This window comes from Carassius gibelio, chromosome B19, assembly GCF_023724105.1.
Source record: "Carassius gibelio isolate Cgi1373 ecotype wild population from Czech Republic chromosome B19, carGib1.2-hapl.c, whole genome shotgun sequence".
Classification (NCBI taxonomy): Eukaryota; Metazoa; Chordata; class Actinopteri; order Cypriniformes; family Cyprinidae; genus Carassius; species Carassius gibelio.
Window position 1 is genome coordinate 27,689,073 of NC_068414.1, and position 20,537 is coordinate 27,709,609.

Consider the following 20,537-nt stretch of genomic DNA (forward strand, 5'->3'; position numbering starts at 1 on the left):
TATATTTAGTCTTATCGGGGCTTTAGGTTTATCAGTGCGTTCAAACATTCATTTCCACAGAATTTTCTTGCTTTCACCCTTTTCATTAATAGAAATGGTCCTTCGTCTTCTGAACAATTCTTTTAATAAAATGTTTTGGCAAGTGAGGTGCAAAAAGAAGAATGGCCTTCTTTAAAAAAAAGTTCACTTCCTTTTTTTTTTCTGAAGAAGACCACTTACTCTTAAAAACTATAAAAAAAAAAAAACTGAATTCCCCCAAATCATTAAAAACAGACATTAGCTAAGAAAATCTTAATACATTGTATTTTCTTGAAATTTGTAACTTTTCTCAACAATTTAAATTTTAGTAGGCAAACAAGTAAAGCTCCTATCTATTTGTACTGAAAAAGACTGACATTTCAAAAGCTGTTTGACAAGATAATGATTAAATAACTTAATTCAAACCAGAAAATAATATGTCAAAAATGGTATATTTAAATTCTTATTTGGTTCTGTCTTTGTCTTGTAAATATATTGTATATTTTTAAAGGAAACTGTGGAGGACACAATGCATGCATCATAAAAACATCCCTGTAAAAAGTTCCTTTAAACTACAGTAACACAATCAGTTTTTGCAGTCTTTGGAATGGAGCTTTCTTCGCCATTGCCTTCATGTGAGAGACTATGGCCTTCCTCCATAAGTGCTCTGTGAAAAATCCCAGACAAACTTTGGTTGCAGCGTTGACGAACATCCAGTCCCATGCAGAAATACAGAACCGGGTTAATGCAGCTGTTGAAATAGGCCACTTTTGAAGCCATACTCAATGCCACTTTTACCCCTTCGTTGCCTTCGTTCACCAACTTGACCAGCCCTATAAAGTGGTATGGAGCCCAACATAAGAAAAAGGCACAGACCAACACAGCAAGAATCCGAAGAGGCCTTGATTTTCCAGAGAGCCGTGTTCTGCGTATCCCAACAGCAGCTAGTATGTAACAGATGAGGATGACCAGGAAGGGCAACAAGAATCCACAGATGAAACGAATAAAGTAGTAGATATACTTTGCTGAATCGTCGCCCGCTTCTGCTCCTTTCTCCTGGAAATGAAATTATAAATATAAATGTACATATTTGCTTATATATTATTATATAGTTATTATATAATAATGTGCAAGGTTATTCATGCAGACATAAAAGTAACCTTCAGTGAGCAGTGGCTCAAATTGTTCTTGTCGAGAAAGACTTCCCGGTACACAAAGTACGGTGAACTAAAGATCACAGCCACAATCCAAACTCCAACACTGACCACACGAGCGGCAAATAACGTCCGTCGTTCTCTGGTGAACACTGGATGGCAAACGCAGAGCGCTCGATCCACACTGATGACGGCCAGAAGAAAAACACTGCAGAACATGTTGGCGTACTTGAAGAAGCCAATAAACTTGCAGAGAAAGAGTCCAAAAGGCCAGTTGTTAAAAAAAAGCTTTTTGGAGAGAGAAATAGCTCGCGTCATGCAGAAGATCAGGTCTGCTATGGCGAGATTGACCAGCCATACGTTAGTGACATTGGGCTTCATACGCAAGCCAGCCACCCAGATGACCACAGAGTTCCCAGTGGTGCCGAAGAAAATTAAGATGATGAGGAGGACAATTCTGATCTTATTCACAAAGTCTCCAGTGTCCACTGTAGTGTTTGCATGGTGATTTGAGATGTCAGAGAGAATCTTATGGAGAAGAGTTGTATTTGATGCCATCTATAATAAAGACAGATAAATATATATTATGTATTATAGATATATGTTCCGACGGTTTTTCTGTTTAACAACAAATGTGTTTGTTCATGACGTCAGTTTGAGAGCCAACTACAATGACTAAGTTGTCACAGGAATTTCTAAAATGCTTGAAGTGATCAAATTTTCATATTCATATCAAAAGATAAATACCCTTATTGTGATCATGGCACCACAAGTGTATCGGTTTATCGGTCTTGTAAGAATTGCAAGATGAACACAACTGTAGTCATCGGGCTTATAAAATTGGTGGTTTGTATAAATACATACATACATTTACTATTAACAATGTGTTGATGAATCAATGTGAGTGTTCTTACCTGTATATAAGTCAGTTTGACTGCTGCAGTAATCCTTGGTGAATGAGTCGCAAGTGTCAGGAAGGAAGGGGGAGGAGAGATATATGTATATACATTTTTGTATGTCACCTCCCTCTTCCTGTTTGTCCCTTTATGAACATATTCTAAGAAGGTTGGAAAATGTATTAAAGGCAAATTGTAGTCTCATTCTTCTCTCCAAAACTATCTATAGTGGTTTGATAATATTCAACTCAGCTGACTGTTGCTGATTGCTGAAGTTCATCTTGGTTCAGGTTTTATGATCGTGACACCATCTTTTTCATAGTTTCCCATTGGTTTATTTGATTAAAGTTTTTTTTTTTTTTTTTTTTTACTCCTCGGGTTTTATTATCTTGACACCATCTTTTCCTAGTTTAGCTATGGTGTCTGTGATTAAAGTTTTTTTTCTAGTTCTTCATAGATTCTGGCTTTGTGAAGTTCTCTGTGGTCGGTTTTTGCGGAAACAAGGTGAATATCGAGGCTTGCTGTTTATGTGGTTCAGAGCTAGGCCTTCTTGTGTTTGATGATTCCTATCATTCATTTTAGATTTTCACTCACTATGTTTTCTACTCTGATCAAGTGTTGCTGTGTTTTGTTTATGCAGTAATAATAAAAGACTGATGTTCTTAAAAAAACAATTGGATTGTTAGGGTTATAAACACTCCTGCTTAACCGGCTCCCATGATTTATCATATATATGTCATTCTCAAATAAAAAGATATTAAGGATTTTTAACTTTACAACTAAATTACTCTGTATACCAGTAAGTATTATTGTTAATTGCTTTGCAATTTAAGTATCATAATCAGGACTGCCAACTTGGAAAAATTCATTATGAAACTCTCACAATGAAGACAGTTTTAATCCTGTCATCCCACACATCCTTTTTGTCATGCAGTTTCACCGACGTGACATCCGATGTGACAGTTTTTGTTTTTTATATAAAGAACATATGAGCAATATGAGTTGAGCAATATCAGACAAGGAGGAAGAATGCTGTTTTCTCCAGATATCAGCTGAGTGAATGATACAAAAACCGATTCAAGTCAATAGTCTCTTGCTTCAAGAATTGTTTTAAGTGCATTCGTGCCACCCCTGAGCTCAATTAAATAGTCTGTGTAAATGCGTCTAATGCAGTTTTATATATTGTTTTGTTTCGCATTATTTTCATGCAACCATGATATGTGTTCAGGTCTTGCTTTCCATAGGTCTTGGTCTTGACTACAACAGTATTGCTAACAAAGATAAATTGCAGCAGAAGCTTTTTGCATAGCCATGCATTTATTGCGCAGGTAAATTTTCTAAAACAAATAAAATGAAGGCTGATAATAACTTTCTCTTTTTCTGCCTCAGGTGGGCTTAAATACATAATCTTATTATTTACTGGACATGAACATAAACAATCATAACAATGTATATGGGCCTACTGTTGGATTAACATACATTGAGTTAGATTACATAGACTGTAACATTACAAATGATCTACAATTGAATTTTACCATAAATATCTTAAAGGCTCCAAATACTGGTTAAAGCTAGCCAGAAGACCAAACACTGAGGTACATAAAATTTTCATTCTGTTAAAGAGTGTTTAGTTTATTTAGTCACATTTCAACTCCCACAAGAGTGGCCCAAAGTTCTGTACAATGCATTCAGTAGGACCAAGAAATAGAGCCTAAAATCTCTCAAACTTTAGTGACAAACTAAGTGTCTGTAGTCTTTGGAATGGAGCTTTCTTCGCCATTGCCTTGCTGTGAGAGACTTTGGTCTTCCTCCGTAAGTGCTCTACGAAAAATCCCAGACAGACTTTGGTTACATCGATGACGAACATCCAGTCCCATGCAGAAGTAGAGCACTGGGTTAATGCAGCTGTTGAAATAGGCTAAATTTGAAACCATTGTCCATCCCACTTTTACTGCCACGTCATCTTCATTCACCAACTTGACCAGCCCTAGAAAGTGGTATGGAGCCCAACATAAGAAAAAGGCACAGACCAATACAGCAAGAATCCGAAGAGGCCTTGATTTTCCAGAGAGCCGTGTTCTGCGTATCCCAACAGCAGCTAGTATGTAACAGATAAGGATGACCAGGAAGGGCAACACGAATCCACAGATGAAACGAATGCAGTAGTAGACATACTTTGCTGAACTGTCACCTGCTTCTGCCGATCCTTTGTGCTGCAAACAAAAGTATAAAATCTGTCATTCAAAATGATGACATAAACAATTACTTTATAAAATTATGCATAAACATGATTATTTATATATTTGTGCAGGCATTCTGACCTCCAGTGAGCATTGGCTCAAATTGTTCTTGCCGAGAAAGACTTCCCGGTACACAAAGTACGGTGAACTAAAGATCACCGCCACAATCCAAACTCCCACACTGACCACACGAGCGGCAAATAACGTCCGTCGTTTTCTGGTGAACACTGGACACCAGACGCAGAGCACTCGATCCACACTGATGACGGCCAGAAGAAAAACACTGCAGAACATGTTGGCGTACTTGAAGAAACCATTGAACTTGCAGAGAAAGAGTCCAAAAGTCCAGTGGTTAAAGAAAAGACTTGAGATGAGTGATATGACTCGTGTCAGGCAGAAGATCAGGTCTGCTACGGCGAGATTGACCAGCCATACGTTTGTGACATTGGGCTTCATGAGGAAGCCGGCCACCCAGATGACCAAAGAGTTCCCAGTGGTGCCGAGGAGAACAATGACGTTGAGGAAGACAATACTAGCCTTATTCATAATGGCCTCAGTGTCCGATGTAGTGTTTGAGACCTCAGAGTGAGTGTGGAGGAGAAGAGTTATATTGGAGCTCATTCTACAATCACGAGAGATAAATCATTGAATGTTATTTCAGTTGAAAAAAAAAACATATCTGTCTTGATGTCAATTTCTAAGCTAATTTCAAAGATTAATTCACAGGTTTTCTTAAAAAATTCTTGAATGCTCAATGAGATCAAAATTTTCATCTTTTTGCAAGAAGATGCAACCAAAATGTGTTTCAGGTGAAAGAAATTTTTTTGTTGAGCTCATTTTTTTTTTTTTTTTTTTTTTTACTAACACTCGTTATGTCACATGTGTATTCAGATACTTACAACATTTATTGCACTGGCTGCTTTGCAAAGCAATAGCAAAACCTATACAGAATTATAGATGTAGATGATGTTGTTATTCTTACCTGTACAAATCGGCGTTTTTCCAAAATCAGAGTAAACCATCAGTCTTGTAGAAAAACAACACTGGATGATCCTTTGTGATTGAGTCAACAGCTGAGTTATACTATTATAAGATCATTATGCTCTGCTGATAAATAAATCGAATTGAATTTGCTCTCTTCTCCCCTTTTCAGTGTAATGGATCTGGGGAGGAGACTTGCACAAAAGTGAAGATCTTTGCTTGTTTACGTAAACACAAATGATGTAAGTGAAGTGTGGTTTTGGAAATTCATATATTATTCATGTATTTATATTGTTTGTTCAAGTCACAAAAATACACTACAAGATAGTCTCAAAATGTAACAACAAGATAGTCTCTGGAATGTTCAGGTAAACCTTTAATAAAAATACAGTTTTTAAGGAAAATGTAGGCAACAGCTATGTAAAGATTATTTTAATTAGTCCACGATTCAGATATCTTAATGTATGTAAATATTTTCAAATTAGTCTACTCGTCTAATTTTTACTAGAAGCTTCAGATAGTAACATATCAGATTCTGTATGATTATGTTCGCTCATGTCTTTTGAGCTCATTTTGCTAACTTGTAATCTAAATTCCTGGTAACTTAATCATTCATTTAATCATCTCTTCCTTAGCTACTATGCACAATTAATGTTTTTAAGAGGTTAACTTTTAAGACAGCTTTTTATGACATAGTTTATTTGGTAGGCAACTCGTTCAAAACTGCAGAGAAATCATATTTAAATCACTTGACTACTTGCAAACTTATATCAGTAGTTAGGTAACTATGCAAATTGATATAAAACATTTTCTAAATATAATCAGAAAAAGCACAGAATTTTCAGTGAAATATTGCAGTCTCACTTCTGAGCAATGTAGTACCTGTTCACTTTGTTATTTTGCAATATTGCTCAACCTTTAATTTTACAGTATCACTGCAAAAAGTGTGCTCAGTAATGCCATTAAGAGTTAAAGTTTTAAGGTTTTTTCGATTCACTATTTAACCACAGAAGATATAAAAAATGTAACTACTGAACTATTGAAATCCTTGATTTTTTTTTCTGATGAATAGTGCATCAGACACCTTTTTTCATACACTGTGTATTTATTGCAAAGGAAAATATTACAGGAATAAAATAAACAATAAAAATTAACCCTAGTCGTAATGCAAATGCAATCCTGGTCTAAAAACCTGCAATCCTGCCCTTTACCCCATTAAAGGCTACAAGAAGTTTCCGTTTTCTCTTCTGGCCAATGTCATCCTGTTTATAAACAAATTAACATTAACATTAAAATTAGCAAATATAGCTGATCATAAAAACGTTCGATTGACACATAAACATTTGTATAAAAAACATGACATATATTACAAGTTACTAGTATTTTGCAATATTTTCATAAAGGCTCCATCTACATATTCAAGCATTAACTTTACATTTTGTTAGATATAAATCTAGATATTAATCTCTTCAGCTTTAGTGACTAACTCAGTGTTTGCAGGATTGAAATTTAAGCTTTCTTCTCTAGTGCTTTGCTGTGAGAGACTTTGGTCTTCCTCCATAAGTGCTCTGTGAAAAATCCCAGACAGACTTTGGTTGCAGCGCCGACTAACATCCAGTCCCATGCAGAAATACAGAACTGGGTTCACACAGCTGTTGAAATAAGCTAAGTTTGAAGCCATAGTCCATCCTTCTTTCACTGCCTTGTGGTCTTTGTTCATCAACTTGACCAGCCCTAGAAAGTGGTATGGAGCCCAACATAAGAAAAAGGCACAGACCAATACAGCAAGAATCCGAAGAGGCCTCGATTTTCTAGAGAGCCGCATTCTGCATATCCTAACAGCAGCTAGTATGTAACAGATAAGGATGACCAGGAAGGGCAACAAGAATCCACAGATGAAACGAATGCAGTAGTAGACATACTTTGCTGAAATCCCACCCTCTGCTGCTCCTTCCTCCTGGTAATGAAATTATAAATACATAATTCTGAATACAGTCTTCATGCAATGTATTGAAAGGTTGTGCATGCAGTAATCTGTAAAACCATTCTGACCTTGAATGAGCAGTAGCTCAAGTTTTTCTTGTCGGGGAGGACCTGCCGGTACACAAAGTATGGTGAGCTGAACATCAACGCCACAATCCAAACTCCCAAACTGACCACACGAGCGGCACATAACGTCCGTCGTTTTCTGGTGAACACTGGACACCAGACGCAGAGCGCTCGATCCACACTGATGACGGCCAGAAGAAAAACACTGCAGAACATGTTGGCGTACTTGAAGAAACCATTAAACTTGCAGAGAAAAACTCCAAAAGGCCAGTGGTCATAGAAAAGCTTTTTGGTGAGAGAAATAGCTCGCGTCAAGCAGAAGATCAGGTCTGCTACAGCGAGATTGACCAGCCAAACGTTTGTAACGGTGGGTTTCATGCGCAAGCCAGCCACCCAGATGACCAAAGAGTTCCCGGTGGTTCCGAGGAGAACAATGATGGTGTAGAAGACAATGTCCAATGTCGTTGTCTCATGGTACACTGAGGTTTTGGAGTTGGATTGAAGGGAAAGCGTTATATTGGAGGTCATTCTACAAGCAAGAGATAAATCATTAGAAGGTACATTTTCATTTTTTCGTCTGTAGGTCCACAGCAACTTTCCCTCAACTTTTATCTGTCTACACAATCTGTACATCAGATTGCCATGCTAGTCTCACGAGCTTCATCTCACAATTAAATAAATATGATGAGAATTGTATTTCAACCAAGCGGAGACAGGTTATTAAACTGATATCAGTTACGTAGAAGTCATAATAGCAACATTTATTTCAGCTATAGATTTAGAATTTCCCTGCTAAATCATTGGTAACAATTAAAACTTGTTTTTATTATTTTTTTAGGATAATTTAGGATTTCATTCACCCCATATATTTACAAAATAATCAATGTATTTTATTTATATTTAATTTTATTTAAAATTAAATGTATTATTAAAAACTTATTTAATATTTTTCATTCAAACATTAATATTTTATATATTATTCATGCAACAAATATATATGATTTAATCCTTGTCCTTAATCCTGTATTGTAAAAGGTCTTTCAATATGGTTAACTATATCTGGTGATGAATTATGTTCTTACCTGCACACAGTGTCAGTAGGCGTTTTTGCAATGATCAGCCCAAACTATAGGTCTCAGGATAAACAGCATTGCAAAATCCCTTGTCAATATGTTCAGCACAAGGCTATGTTTGAGTTTTAAATGCTATCAGCTATTCAGTTATTTTATGCTGAACAAGTTTTCTAACTTTTTCTTTTGCTCAGTCATTCTAAAGTGTGCTCTTTAGCAACAAAGGAAGACAGGCAGGAAGAGGGAGGAGACGTGCATATTTTGTCTACACATCAAATACTGCAGGTTTCTGTGTACAGAGAAATCACAAAACCATATACATTTTTAAAGTGTGTGCTATATATTTAACAGTAAGAAAAATCTCTGTTTGCTTGAGGAATTTAATGTTTTTAGCAGACTTAGAAAAACTATTCCTGGGGCAGTACTCTATTAAAAGGTTCTTAAAAGTACACATTAGGTAAGATATTAATGTATTTTTAAAGTACTGATTCCCTATTGTCCCTATTGTCATGGTACACTGTAGGAAGGAGCATGCAGGAGGCATGAGGAAATGTAAACAGTTTTTAATCCTAGGAACACAGGGGAAATCCACGCAAAGGGAGCTTGAGCAAACACACGTACATTAGTAGACCTGAGAGAGACAGACTGCACAGACGGGGACTTAAATACAGGATATGATTGGGGACATATGGGTGCATTGGATGACAGTTACATTAATTAACAAAGTAGAACAATGGGGGGGGGGGGGGACTAAGGAGGATGGTGGACTAAGGAGGATGCACAGAAAGAGGATCCATGTCCAGGAGGGGGCTTGCAGACAGTCCAGGGAGGAGACGATGGAGAGAGGAACCAGAGAGGAGCCAGGAGGAGCTTGGAGCAGGAATAGCCTGGACCAGACCACAGTCATAATGTAGAGGGGGAGCTGACTGAAGGAGAAGCCATGGAGGAGGAATGGCCACCGACTCCAGGAGGCCGACCAATGGGGGCTGGAGCAGGTGGTGGAGGAGCCTGAGGTAGAGATGGAGAGCAAACAAGCCAGGGGGATGCCGAGGATCCGAGGGGCAGGGTTGAACCGTGGGCTCTGGCGACCAAAGCGGAGGTGGAGATCTGTGGTGGAGCAACTGAAGATGATCCAGCAAGAGGAAGGAGCCCAATGGAGCCAGTGTAATGGAGCTACAAGGTGCAGCCAGAGAAGCGGAGTCCTGAGGCGATGGCGGGTCGATGTCCGACCAAGGCGGAACTGGAGGGACAAGAGGGAGCTAGGAGCCGAGGTGGAGCCGCTGGGTCTACGGGCCGAGGCAGAGTCCAGGCTGAAGAGACTGGAGGCAGAGGTGAGGGATTCTCCAGCCATGGTGACACTGGAGGATGGCAGACCTGCAGAGCTCGCCCCATAATGATAGTGGGCTGAGGGCGAGCAGAGGGGCTGTCAGATGACAAATATGTAGAAAGCAGGAGCGAGTGGGAAGGTGAGCATTTGTGAGCCTCCGGCCATTCAGGAATAAACTCTGGATAGGGGGTCCCTCTGGGATGAACCCAAGAACAGGATGGCACTCTGGAGGAGCAGACAATTGAGGGTGCTTTCTAATAGCAGGCACTGGTGGGCACTCTGGAGAGGGGGACTGGAGCCCTCTCCTCTTCGTTTTGGCAACTTCGCCACACCATACTCAGCTCCCCCTCATACTCAGCTTTTCTCTGCGCTCCCACCAAATGCAGATTTCTCATTCGTGGATGGCACTGTCCCTGGCTCTCGCACCTGGTCTGACGGGTTCAGCTCTACGTCCTAGGTGATCCTCTGCTCAGTCTCTTGATTTTTGATGTAAGGGATCCAGAGTTATTTTCTGAGCCCTTTTCCTCACACTAGAATAATCCTTTTAGCAGTCCAAACTTTTCTCTGTAGACTTCTGATATCTGATTTTGTAGTTGAACCAAACCAGACAATTATTGAAGGGCACAGAGAAGACATTGCCTAATGTTTAGAGAGTCTGACTCATAATCCAAAGGTTGTGAGTTTGAGTCTCAAGCCGGCAGGAATTGTAGGTGGGGGGCAGAGTATGTACAGCACTCTCTCCACCCTCAATACCTCGACTGAGGTGCTCCTGAGCAAGACATTGAACCCCCAATTGCTCCCCAGGGGCCGCAGCATAAATGGCTGCCCACTGCTCCGTGTGTGTGTGTGTGCACTTTGGACGGGTTAAACGCAGAGCATGAATTCTGAGTATGGGTCACTATACTTGGCTGTATGTCACTTTCACTTCTCTACAGGACAGACTTGATGACGGCTGAGTAGAAATGTTTTAACAGCTCCTCTGGCACGTTAAACTTCCTCAATTGCCGAACGAAATACAACCTTTGTTGTTGTTGTTGTTTCAATTGGAGTAAATGTGATTGTCCCACTTCAGGTCCTGAGAGATGGTGGTTCCCAGGAATCTGAATGACTCCACTGCAGCCACAGAGCAGAGGGGGTATTTGTAACTTGCGTTTGCAAAATCTTTGCACTCACATACAAGCATGTGTGTGTGTGTGTGTGTGTGTCTATATATATATATATATATATATATATATATATATATATATATATATATATATATATATATATATATATATATATATATATATATATATATATATATATATATATATATATATATATAATATTATTATTATTATTATTATTATTATACACAGTGAGAGTACACACACATTTATCATGTAAATACAAACTTTTATTTTGGATGTGTTTATTCATGATTATAAGCGTCTCAGTCCTAGTCAGAATATACCTAACCATAATAATCTTTATGACTCCCCCCATCCCCTGAGGTAAAAACAACTATATTGAAGGGGTTTTATATACAGCAGTCAACAGACGTTATAAGAAAGAATAAATCCTTTTATTAGTTTGTGGATTTGCTTGAGCCAGAAAGAGCTACTGAACATAAATATAATGTGCAAAAGGCTTTTGAAAAAATACCCTTAGAAAGAGCTACTGCATTACTTCATTAGCTTGCGTCTGACCTGCAGCGATATCATTCTGGCTTAGTGGGGTGACAGCGAGCGAGTCATCTGATTCTGACCGTGTTCTCTTAGTACTCAAGAGTCTGAAGCCAGGAGAGCATATTAAGTTTTGTTCTCTGTATTTGTATTTTTACCGAGCTGAGTGTGCGTGTTTCACACACCTGCTCAAAAGCTATATTTGGAAGTGGCGGTACTGAGTACCTGTGCGTACTGGCCCACTTAAAGCACTGGACATAGACCATTACTGACCTCAATTACACCGGTTCCCTCAGAATCAGCTGGCCTGCCAATCTTCTGCGGCTGCTTCTCTTTGTCTCTGCTATCTTCGAATATCGATCTCATCTGCTCAAAGACTTGAAGGATACAATGGTAATAGCATTAATAGGGACCCTATGACATCTCGTTTTCATTGACAACAACATTCTATGGGGATTGATATTGTTTTAAAATATGCCTATCATATAGATATATTATATTATTGGTAAAGAATAAAGAGTTGTGATTAGCTTGCTAAGTTAACCATTTCTTGTATTTTGGTTGTTCATTCTAGCTAGACTACAGTTTTCCATAGCAAACCAAAATTTCCCCTTTCCTTTACCTCAAGAAAATGTAGCTACAGGTAAGCAGGTACCTGCAAAAAAAAGAAAAAAAGAAAAAAGATGCTTCACGATGCCATAAGGACCTTTTTGTCTAAATGGTTCAATAAAGAACCTTTATCATCTGAAGAACCTTTCTATTTCACAAAAGGTTCTTTGTGGCAAAAGAAGGTTCTTCAGATTCTAAAAAGGTAAGAAAAAGATGGCTCTTTGTGGAACCAAAAATGGTTCTTTTATGTCATCGCCGTGAAGAACCTTTTAAGCACCTTTGTTTTTAAAAGTGTGTCCAGGAAAAAGTGGACATATATCGTCACACTATTAAAGTAAATAAATAGATAAAATAATAATAATAAAAATCTACATAATAATACAAATTACAAATAAAATTACTCAGAACTGTCAGGAGACACACAGTCAAGATTTCGCAGTGATTATGATAAAATAAGAGAGAGACCAGGGATGGTTGTAACATTTTTGACATTTCTGTTTGTATCTTGAAGTTCTTTTAAGCCAGAGCATTCAACATGCAATTCAAACTAGTATCTGCTATTAAATGGCATAGCTGTTATCTTTGTAGCACAAACAGAAATGCATGGTTTAGTTTCAAACCCAAGGAGTGAAATGTACTTCACCCAACAGTCTGAGAGTTAGATGTAACATACCCCGGAGTGAGATGTAATATCATGATATCCACCAAGGTGAAATGTAACATTATGCAACAAGGACTATGAAAAAAGGACTTTGAAAGCTTTTTAACACTGACTTTTAAACATAATTGGTGTATGTTTCTGTGTATGTGATACATTAGCAACATAATAATAAAACTGAATAACATGCATGTGTGTTAATGTCAAACCTAATTGGACATAATTAAACTGAACTTGAACACTTGATCATTTAGAGACACCACTCTGATTGTTTGTTAGTTTGTTTGTTTGTTTTTACATCAAAATGAATTTTTCTCTTCTAAAATCTGCTGTGTCTACCACAGGGATTTACTTTGTCATATGTGGAATAAAGACTAAACTGAGAAAGTGTGAAGTGAAGTCTCCCCTAACCAATGCCCTCTGGTGGTGGAGATGCACAACTTTTTTTTTTGTGCCATGCATTTGAATGAACAATCACTTGTTCCATTGCCAGTGGTTTATCATCACATTTCAAAATACGTTCTGGTGGAAATGTTGGTGAATTTGCTTATTACTTTGATGACTGGTTTTATGTTTTTTTTTTCTTTGCTCGATAGTTTACAGCTTCATTTTTTTCCACAGTTCTGTCTTTAAATTTATTTTTGCATGATTATACAAAGCAAGTGCAAGCTTGTGGTCAAGGGTGATACAAGTGATTAATGCTGGAGGTAAACAGTCTCCATGTGTGGGCATGTTTGTATCTTTGCCCAAGTAAGAATAATGACTAATCTAACAAATGATATTTTCCAGGGTTCATTTATTCCAGGATATAAAAGACAGAAATAGCCAGTGTTTGTGGATGTGCACATGCTTGTTGGGAAATCTGACCCCAGCTTTCAGTTCTTCATGCTTATCAGCTGTGCCAGAGATTGTGGTTAAGAGATTTGTGGAATAAAAAGTAAAAAAAAAAAAAAAAAGGTGCTATATCTTTCATGAATATTGTTGACACCCTTAAAAAAAGAAAGAAAAAAACAATCAATAGGATGTGCTAGGCACCTACTATGTAATGCACCATGCGAAAGAAGGAAAGGAGAAGTAGAAGCGAAGAGACGTGTAAAAGTATACAAAAGCTCCTACACTGAAAAAGAAATTATTCATTGAGTTTACTACATTTTTTAAGGTAAGTGGTTGCAGTCTAAATAGGTTATCTAAATAGTTTGCAACCACTTAGCTTAATTTTTTTTTTTTAGGTTAAGTCAGGAAGTCCATTCCTTTCTTATACCTTCAGCAAGATTTGATAAGTGCTTGGTCAAACTTAGCTAGGCAAAAAGGGCCCTCTACCCTTGGGCTTAATCAGGTGACATATGGTATTATAAACTTATTATTTACACTGCACATCTCTACTGCTGTAAGTCTGCAAAGCATCCAGTTGTGGGTTTTAACACATTTAGAAGATAAGCACGATGATCTAGATGAGCTCCGATCTCCTGATATATCTGGATCAAGAATAATTACACCTCCAGGCTTAGATGTGGTTTCCAAGCAAAAATATTTAAAGAGAACTTTGCAGAAATGACCAGGGGCCCAAGAAAGTACCTCTGTCTCAATCTTGACCAAATACACACACACGCTAAAGAAGAAAGACTTGGACTTCATCACGTATACATGACACACACACAGAGTTGAGTAATACAGAATAAATAAATAATGTAGGTTAAGAGTAAATGAATAAATGAGCAAATAATAAATGAATATATGAAAAGTAAATTCATAATGCAATTCATAATATCTATATTAATATAGAAATACTTGATAATTAGCACATACCAATGCTTGGTTAAATGTCTTCTTTGATTCTCTTCGTCTTTTCAAAATCTCTTTATTAAAAAAAAAAATAATAATTCCCAATGTTTATCAATTGTATATTGTGTATTTATTTTGGGTTTTGGGTGGTTGACTAAATGCAAGTGCAAGAAAACTAAAATGTCCACACGCCACTCAGTTGTGAAAATTCACTTCCTCTTCAGACTTTCACAGAAGGCTACTTTCAATGTGAATAAAAGATAGCCAGGAACATTTGCTGCTAATATATAAATAGCTGAGTCTCATCTTCATGCACCAGTGTTTTTTATTTTCTGTGGCTTACTTCTACAGATTATAGAAAAATTATATATATATATATATATATATATATATATATATATATATATATATATATATAGCAATAAAAAATTTAATTTTATAAATTTTTATAACAATTATTCAAACATTTGTATCAATTTAATAAGTAATTATTTTAAATGTATGATTTTGAAGGATATTAAAGTACAAATACTTATTACCAAATACAAAAAAAGTTTTCTAAAATTGCTATTAAAGAAAATAAATAAGGAAGGACAAAGGGAAATATTATGCAAGAAACAACAGCAAAGGGCAAAAAAAGCTTAAACAGAAGTTCTTTCTTCCTGTGAGCATTTTTACTTTCTGTCAGGGAGTTTCTGATAGTTGTATTTCGGTTTCACTACACAGTGCTGTTTCAGATGAAAGGGCTTTATAATTACAAAGAATTATGAAATTAATACAATTAGTCAAACTTACTGAATGTAATCAAGCCAATTAAAATAAATACTGACTTAAACAGGAATGTAGTTCAAAGTGTAATGTGAAGCTCCCAGTAACATTAAGGCCCAGACTTTGCATAAAGAAAATAACTTAGATTTACAAGCTCGTTAACAGTCTGTATCAGATTTGTATGGTTTTTAAGACTGGTGATATATCTCATGCACAACCATGTTGCTAACTGCTTAACATAAAATCTGCATTTTACTTCTAAAACAGACCAGCGACCTATTTTTGGGCCCGAAACAACTTTACACCTGTCTAACAAACCGCAAGTCAATGGCAAAAACACATTGCTTGTGATGCAGCTTGATATCATCATATCACTATTAACAATAGTACAGACACCTCAGAAGAAAATGGAAAAATGGATTCATGTTATAAACATTCTGACTGATGTGACACTTTTTCACTTCCCCTTCACCACCCATTAAAACTGTCACCACACCTTCAGCTACTTTCTCAGAATCCATTTATGCTTGTTACAAAAAAAGAAAGTGGTTGACATCTTTTGCAGTTTTGCATCCCAAAAAGCAGAACCCTGGTGGCATATGAGATAATATTTAAAAGGACATTTTCTAACATTAGGCTGCAATCGGATCATTCAAGCAGACAGGAAAAGGAAAATAGAACAGAAACATCTTAAAATAAAAAACACACAAGAATAAAACCTCTATAAAGTTTTAAAACCCATAGCACTTGTATGCAAAAATAAATAAATCAATCAATCAATCACAAATAATCACACAGAAGAGGCAGCCGGAGCTCAAAAGTAGGAAACTTAGTTCAAGTTTTTCACAATATGCCATATATACACCTTTAATTTCTATACCGACCAATCAGAATCGATATTCAAATGACACATCATTCCGTCAAAAATGGTGCTAATGCAGACATATGAAAATGTTGTCAGACTTTGAATTTTCGCTGCGTTCATCTCTCATCACACCACAGCTTTTTTCTCCAGTGAAAATGAAGCACATATGAACACACACTTTATAAAGCAATCATGTTGCCATTTTCATTTGAAAATTTTACTTAATGTAATACAATAGCCAGTGCATTTTGCAATGTTTGCATACTTGAGCTAAGGTAAAAGGGTTGTACTATAAATGCAAACAGTAACATTCTGGGTGTGTACAGTAAACAGGTGTGTGTGATCATGAAGACTTGTATTTGGTTTATTCAGTTATATGTTATACCTATGCAGTACAGTGGAATATTGGGTTTGATATATACATTTAGCGTACCATTACTACTATTAGTCAAATATATATATATATATATATATATATATATATATATGTGTGTGTGTGTGTGTGTGTGTGTGTGTGTGTGTGTGTGTTATACCCTCATTATACCCTAAAATGAAAGTCCTAGAATCGCTTGTGAACCTGACCACAGTTTAGTGGCTTTTGAGCAAGGAAATATAGCCGCTAAACCGCGGTTTACATATTAATGCTAAGAGGTCACAGAAACAGACTTGTGAAAATCATTGCTTTCAATTCTAAAGTTTATAATGTACAAAAGCATGTATTATTTAGCTTTACTAAAGTGTCAAAATTACACTCAGAATCAGAATCAGAAGAGCTTTATTATCAAGTATGTTTACACACACAAGGAATTTGACTTGACGACAGGAGCTTCCAGTGTAGAAGAAAGTATTTACGTAGTGCAGACATACAGTACATAGGAATAACACAGTGGGAATGTAATATAACAGTAATGTATAAAAAAGTACTACATACAGAAATAGAAGTATAGGGAAAAATGTAATTGTTTAGATAAATGTACAGCTAAGTTATAAGTGTGCAGATATGTTAGTTACAAAATGTGCAGTTTAACATAATATCTCAGATAACTATGTTAGTTGTGATTGACAATGTAAAATTCTGAAAGATGAATTGTTCAGGCTGAATATAGCCTGTGAGAAAAACAGTTTTTGTGCTAGCTGTTCTGGTGGTCAGTGCTGTGTGCTGTGCGCGGAGCAGAGGGAAGCAGTTTGAAGAAGAGAGTGGCGTGGGTGTGAGGAGTCCGGGGGGATTTTTTTTTTTTTTTTTTTTTAGCCTTTTCCTTACTCTGGAGATGTTACATCACTCACAAATATATACATGTTGATTTCACTATTATTCTATGTCTTCCTCAGATAAGTTCTTAAATATCAAGATTATTTTAAAGACAATCTGGTAGTAAAATTGTCAGAAAGAAAAGAGAGATAGATTTTTCACATTTGGATTTGATCAGAGTTTACATATCAACCTCCCCGAAATATTTCCCCACTACTAAAAAAGCAAAAATGACATTAAAATCTATCTCTTTTAAACTTTGGTCATGTCCTCAGGTTTCTCTCGAATGATCCCTGCAGTCTTTGGAATAGAATTACAGCTTTCTTCTGCAGTGCCTTCCTGGGACTGCACAGTGTGGCCTTCCTCCATAAGTGCTCTGCGATAAATCCCTGATATGCTTTGTCTGAAGCGTTGCCTAACATCCAGTCCCATGCAGAAGTACAGCAACGGGTTTATGCAGCTGTTGAAATATGCACAGCCCTTCGCAATAGGCAGGCCCACTTTAACAGCTTGGCTCTTCTTGTCCACCATCTTGGCCAGCAGTAGGCAGTGGTAGGGGCCCCAACATAAGAAAAAGGCACAGACCAGTCCAGCGAGAATCCGGAGAGGCCTCGATTTTCCAGAAAACCTTGTTCGGCGTATGCCAATGCCAGCTATAATGTAGCAGGTTAGGATGACAAGGAAGGGCAACAGGAATCCACATGAGAAGCGAATGCTGTACAAGGCGTTTTTTGCTGAATTGTCACCCTTTGATGCTTCTTTCACCTGCACAAAGTAAATCAGATTTCTGAATGATGACAAATTATTTCATATTTACTATGGTAAAAGAAAGTTCATGTTTAAATGGACAGTTCACATAAAAATTTGAAATGAAAATTGAAATTGACTCATCTTGATGATTTAGGTTATAGAAGGCTATAAATCCCATATATATAACCGATAATTAAACAATTCGATCTATGCAATATTATAATGTAAATACAATTATTTGATAGCCTATTTTTAAATGCATAAAGAATTCCAAAGTTGTTCTGACCTCCAGTGAGCACTTGCTCAAGTTGTTGTCACCAAGATAGACCTGCCGGTACACAAAGTACGGTGAACTAAAGATCACCGCCACAATCCAAACTCCAACACTGACCACACGAGCGGCAAATAACGTCCGTCGTTCTCTGGTGAACACTGGACACCAGACGCAGAGCACTCGATCCACACTGATGACGGCCAGAAGAAAAACACTGCAGAACATGTTGGCGTACTTGAAGAAACCATTGAACTTGCAGAGAAAGAGTCCAAAAGGCCAGTAGTCATAGAAAAGCTTTTTGAGGAGCGAAGTTATACGGGTAAGGCAGAAGATCAGGTCCGCTATGGCTAAATTGACCAGCCATACGTTAGTCACACTGGGCTTCAGACGCTTGCCAGCCACCCAGATGACCACAGAGTTCCCAGTAATGCCGAAGATAATGGTGATGGTGTAGAGGACAATGGTAACAATATTCATAATGGCATCAATGTCCACTTTAATTTTCTCATGGTTGGTTGAGATTTCTGAGCGGGGCTGCATGGTGGCCATTCTGAGAGACAAATAACAATTATATACAGTATGTCTGCTCAAATTAAGCATTTTATATGATACACAGATGGAATGATTAGCAAGGTCACTGTTTAAATTCCCAGGGAGTACATGCAGGTAAAATGATATCTGTAATGTGTAAAATAATTCCCAAGAACTACAATACTAGAAATGAGTAAATACGAGCACAAAAATATAAGCATTTACATGCACTTCCTCTTATTCACCCTGGACCATTTCCTTGTGTATTTATGGGGTGGTTATTAAAATATCAATTACACTTGAAATTTTAATTTAAATATTTATATATATTTTAAATATAGTTTGATCGAGCCATATCGGGCTCTCACATGACAGAAGCCACCCAGCTATTACTCAGAGTCTGTTTCAAAATATCTGTCTGGAAAAAGGGGGAAAATATTGAACCTTTCACCTTCACCAAAATAGAGAAGTGTAAAGAAACCAGTGCTTATAAATGGCACACAGCTGAAGAAAAATTCATAAAACCTGTGTTGTGCATGTGTTTCACTCAATGTTAGCTAATATTTTTCTGGTACATTGCCATTTAGTGAGCATAAGTGTCATCGCATGCTCGTATTTGAGCGACACCGTATAGTAAGATAACTATGAGTTGTCTAGCAACTAAGAGGTTGCAGCACATAAAACTGGTTTAAAAGCAAAGCTAATGTGAGTTATATCTTTTGAATTGGTCTGTTGAATCATGAAAGGTCAGAACATCTTATTGTAGTATTTCCATTACATTTAGCATTTACTCACACTAAATATGTTGTGCAAACCTGGCAAGAAAACAGTTAATTGAAGGTTATTAATTCCTCAATGGAAAACCCAATGATACTTCTTGAAAAATAAAAAACTGTTGTTTTGCATCAGAGTTAGTTGTGTTTCTCCTTTCATGTTAAAACAGAAAGCAATAGTACATACGAACAAGAAGAACACAAAAAAAGCATGACAATTTAAGACAGAGAAAGGCAATTTAACAGCTTATATTTGAAAACTCATATTAAATGTGTAGTATATATAACACAAAAAATGGAATAAAATGATTGCACAGCATCGATCGCATTGGAAGAAATTTAGTAAATAAAAATAAAAAATATAGCAAATTACCAACTGGATAATGAATTGCTGTGGGTGTTCTTACCTTAGTGGAAGTTTGCTCAAAGAACTAGTTGACACAATCAGTGTTTGAGGAAACACCACTGCATAATAATTTGTGAATGTGTCCAGCAGAGACACAGAGTAAGAGTGTTAGGTCATGTTCAGTGTACAGACAAATAAATAAGTGACGGGTTCATTGACATCATTTCCAGTTCTCTCCTTCTCTCTGAACTCTTTTCTCCCTTTTTTTTTGTCATGTGATCATTAAGTGTCTTCTTTACAGACAAAGAGAGGACAAACAGGAAGAGGGAGGAGACACCGATGAACAAACACACAAAAATAAATACATATGTGTGTTTTCTCCATTATGCCTCTGGGGAAGTTAAACGGATTGTTAAAGGGATTTCTCACCTTCAGGCCATCCAAAATGTAGATGAGGTTGTTTCTTCATTGCAATAGATTTGGAGAAATGTAACATTAAATCACTTGCACACCAATGGATCCTCTGCAATAAA

The 20,537-nt window shown here is 37.0% G+C and overlaps 4 protein-coding genes across 4 annotated transcripts; all 4 read right to left on the reverse strand.

Moving 5' to 3' along the window:
• Window positions 1-314: 314 nt before the first annotated feature.
• LOC127979093 (C3a anaphylatoxin chemotactic receptor-like) lies at window positions 315-2,157 on the reverse strand. The gene is made up of 3 exons (XM_052584232.1): window positions 2,087-2,157; window positions 1,179-1,730; window positions 315-1,074 (listed from the first exon to the last, which is right to left on the reverse strand). The coding sequence occupies exons 2-3, from the start codon at window positions 1,728-1,730 to the stop codon at window positions 586-588; spliced, it is 1,041 nt and encodes a 346-aa protein (XP_052440192.1). The 5' UTR covers window positions 2,087-2,157; the 3' UTR covers window positions 315-585.
• A 1,589-nt stretch (window positions 2,158-3,746) lies between these two features.
• On the reverse strand, window positions 3,747-4,929 carry LOC127978535 (C3a anaphylatoxin chemotactic receptor-like). The gene is made up of 2 exons (XM_052583260.1): window positions 4,390-4,929; window positions 3,747-4,281 (listed from the first exon to the last, which is right to left on the reverse strand). Exons 1-2 carry the CDS (start codon window positions 4,927-4,929, stop codon window positions 3,808-3,810), a joined length of 1,014 nt encoding a protein of 337 aa, XP_052439220.1. The 3' UTR covers window positions 3,747-3,807.
• Window positions 4,930-6,374: 1,445 nt separating this feature from the next.
• On the reverse strand, window positions 6,375-8,620 carry LOC127979499 (formyl peptide receptor-related sequence 4-like). Its single transcript, XM_052585007.1, has 3 exons — window positions 8,421-8,620; window positions 7,342-7,867; window positions 6,375-7,246 (listed from the first exon to the last, which is right to left on the reverse strand). The coding sequence occupies exons 2-3, from the start codon at window positions 7,864-7,866 to the stop codon at window positions 6,743-6,745; spliced, it is 1,029 nt and encodes a 342-aa protein (XP_052440967.1). The 5' UTR covers window position 7,867; window positions 8,421-8,620; the 3' UTR covers window positions 6,375-6,742.
• Window positions 8,621-16,839: 8,219 nt separating this feature from the next.
• On the reverse strand, window positions 16,840-20,279 carry LOC127978541 (C3a anaphylatoxin chemotactic receptor). Its single transcript, XM_052583265.1, has 3 exons — window positions 20,066-20,279; window positions 18,367-18,904; window positions 16,840-18,095 (listed from the first exon to the last, which is right to left on the reverse strand). Exons 2-3 carry the CDS (start codon window positions 18,901-18,903, stop codon window positions 17,583-17,585), a joined length of 1,050 nt encoding a protein of 349 aa, XP_052439225.1. The 5' UTR covers window position 18,904; window positions 20,066-20,279; the 3' UTR covers window positions 16,840-17,582.
• Window positions 20,280-20,537: the final 258 nt, after the last annotated feature.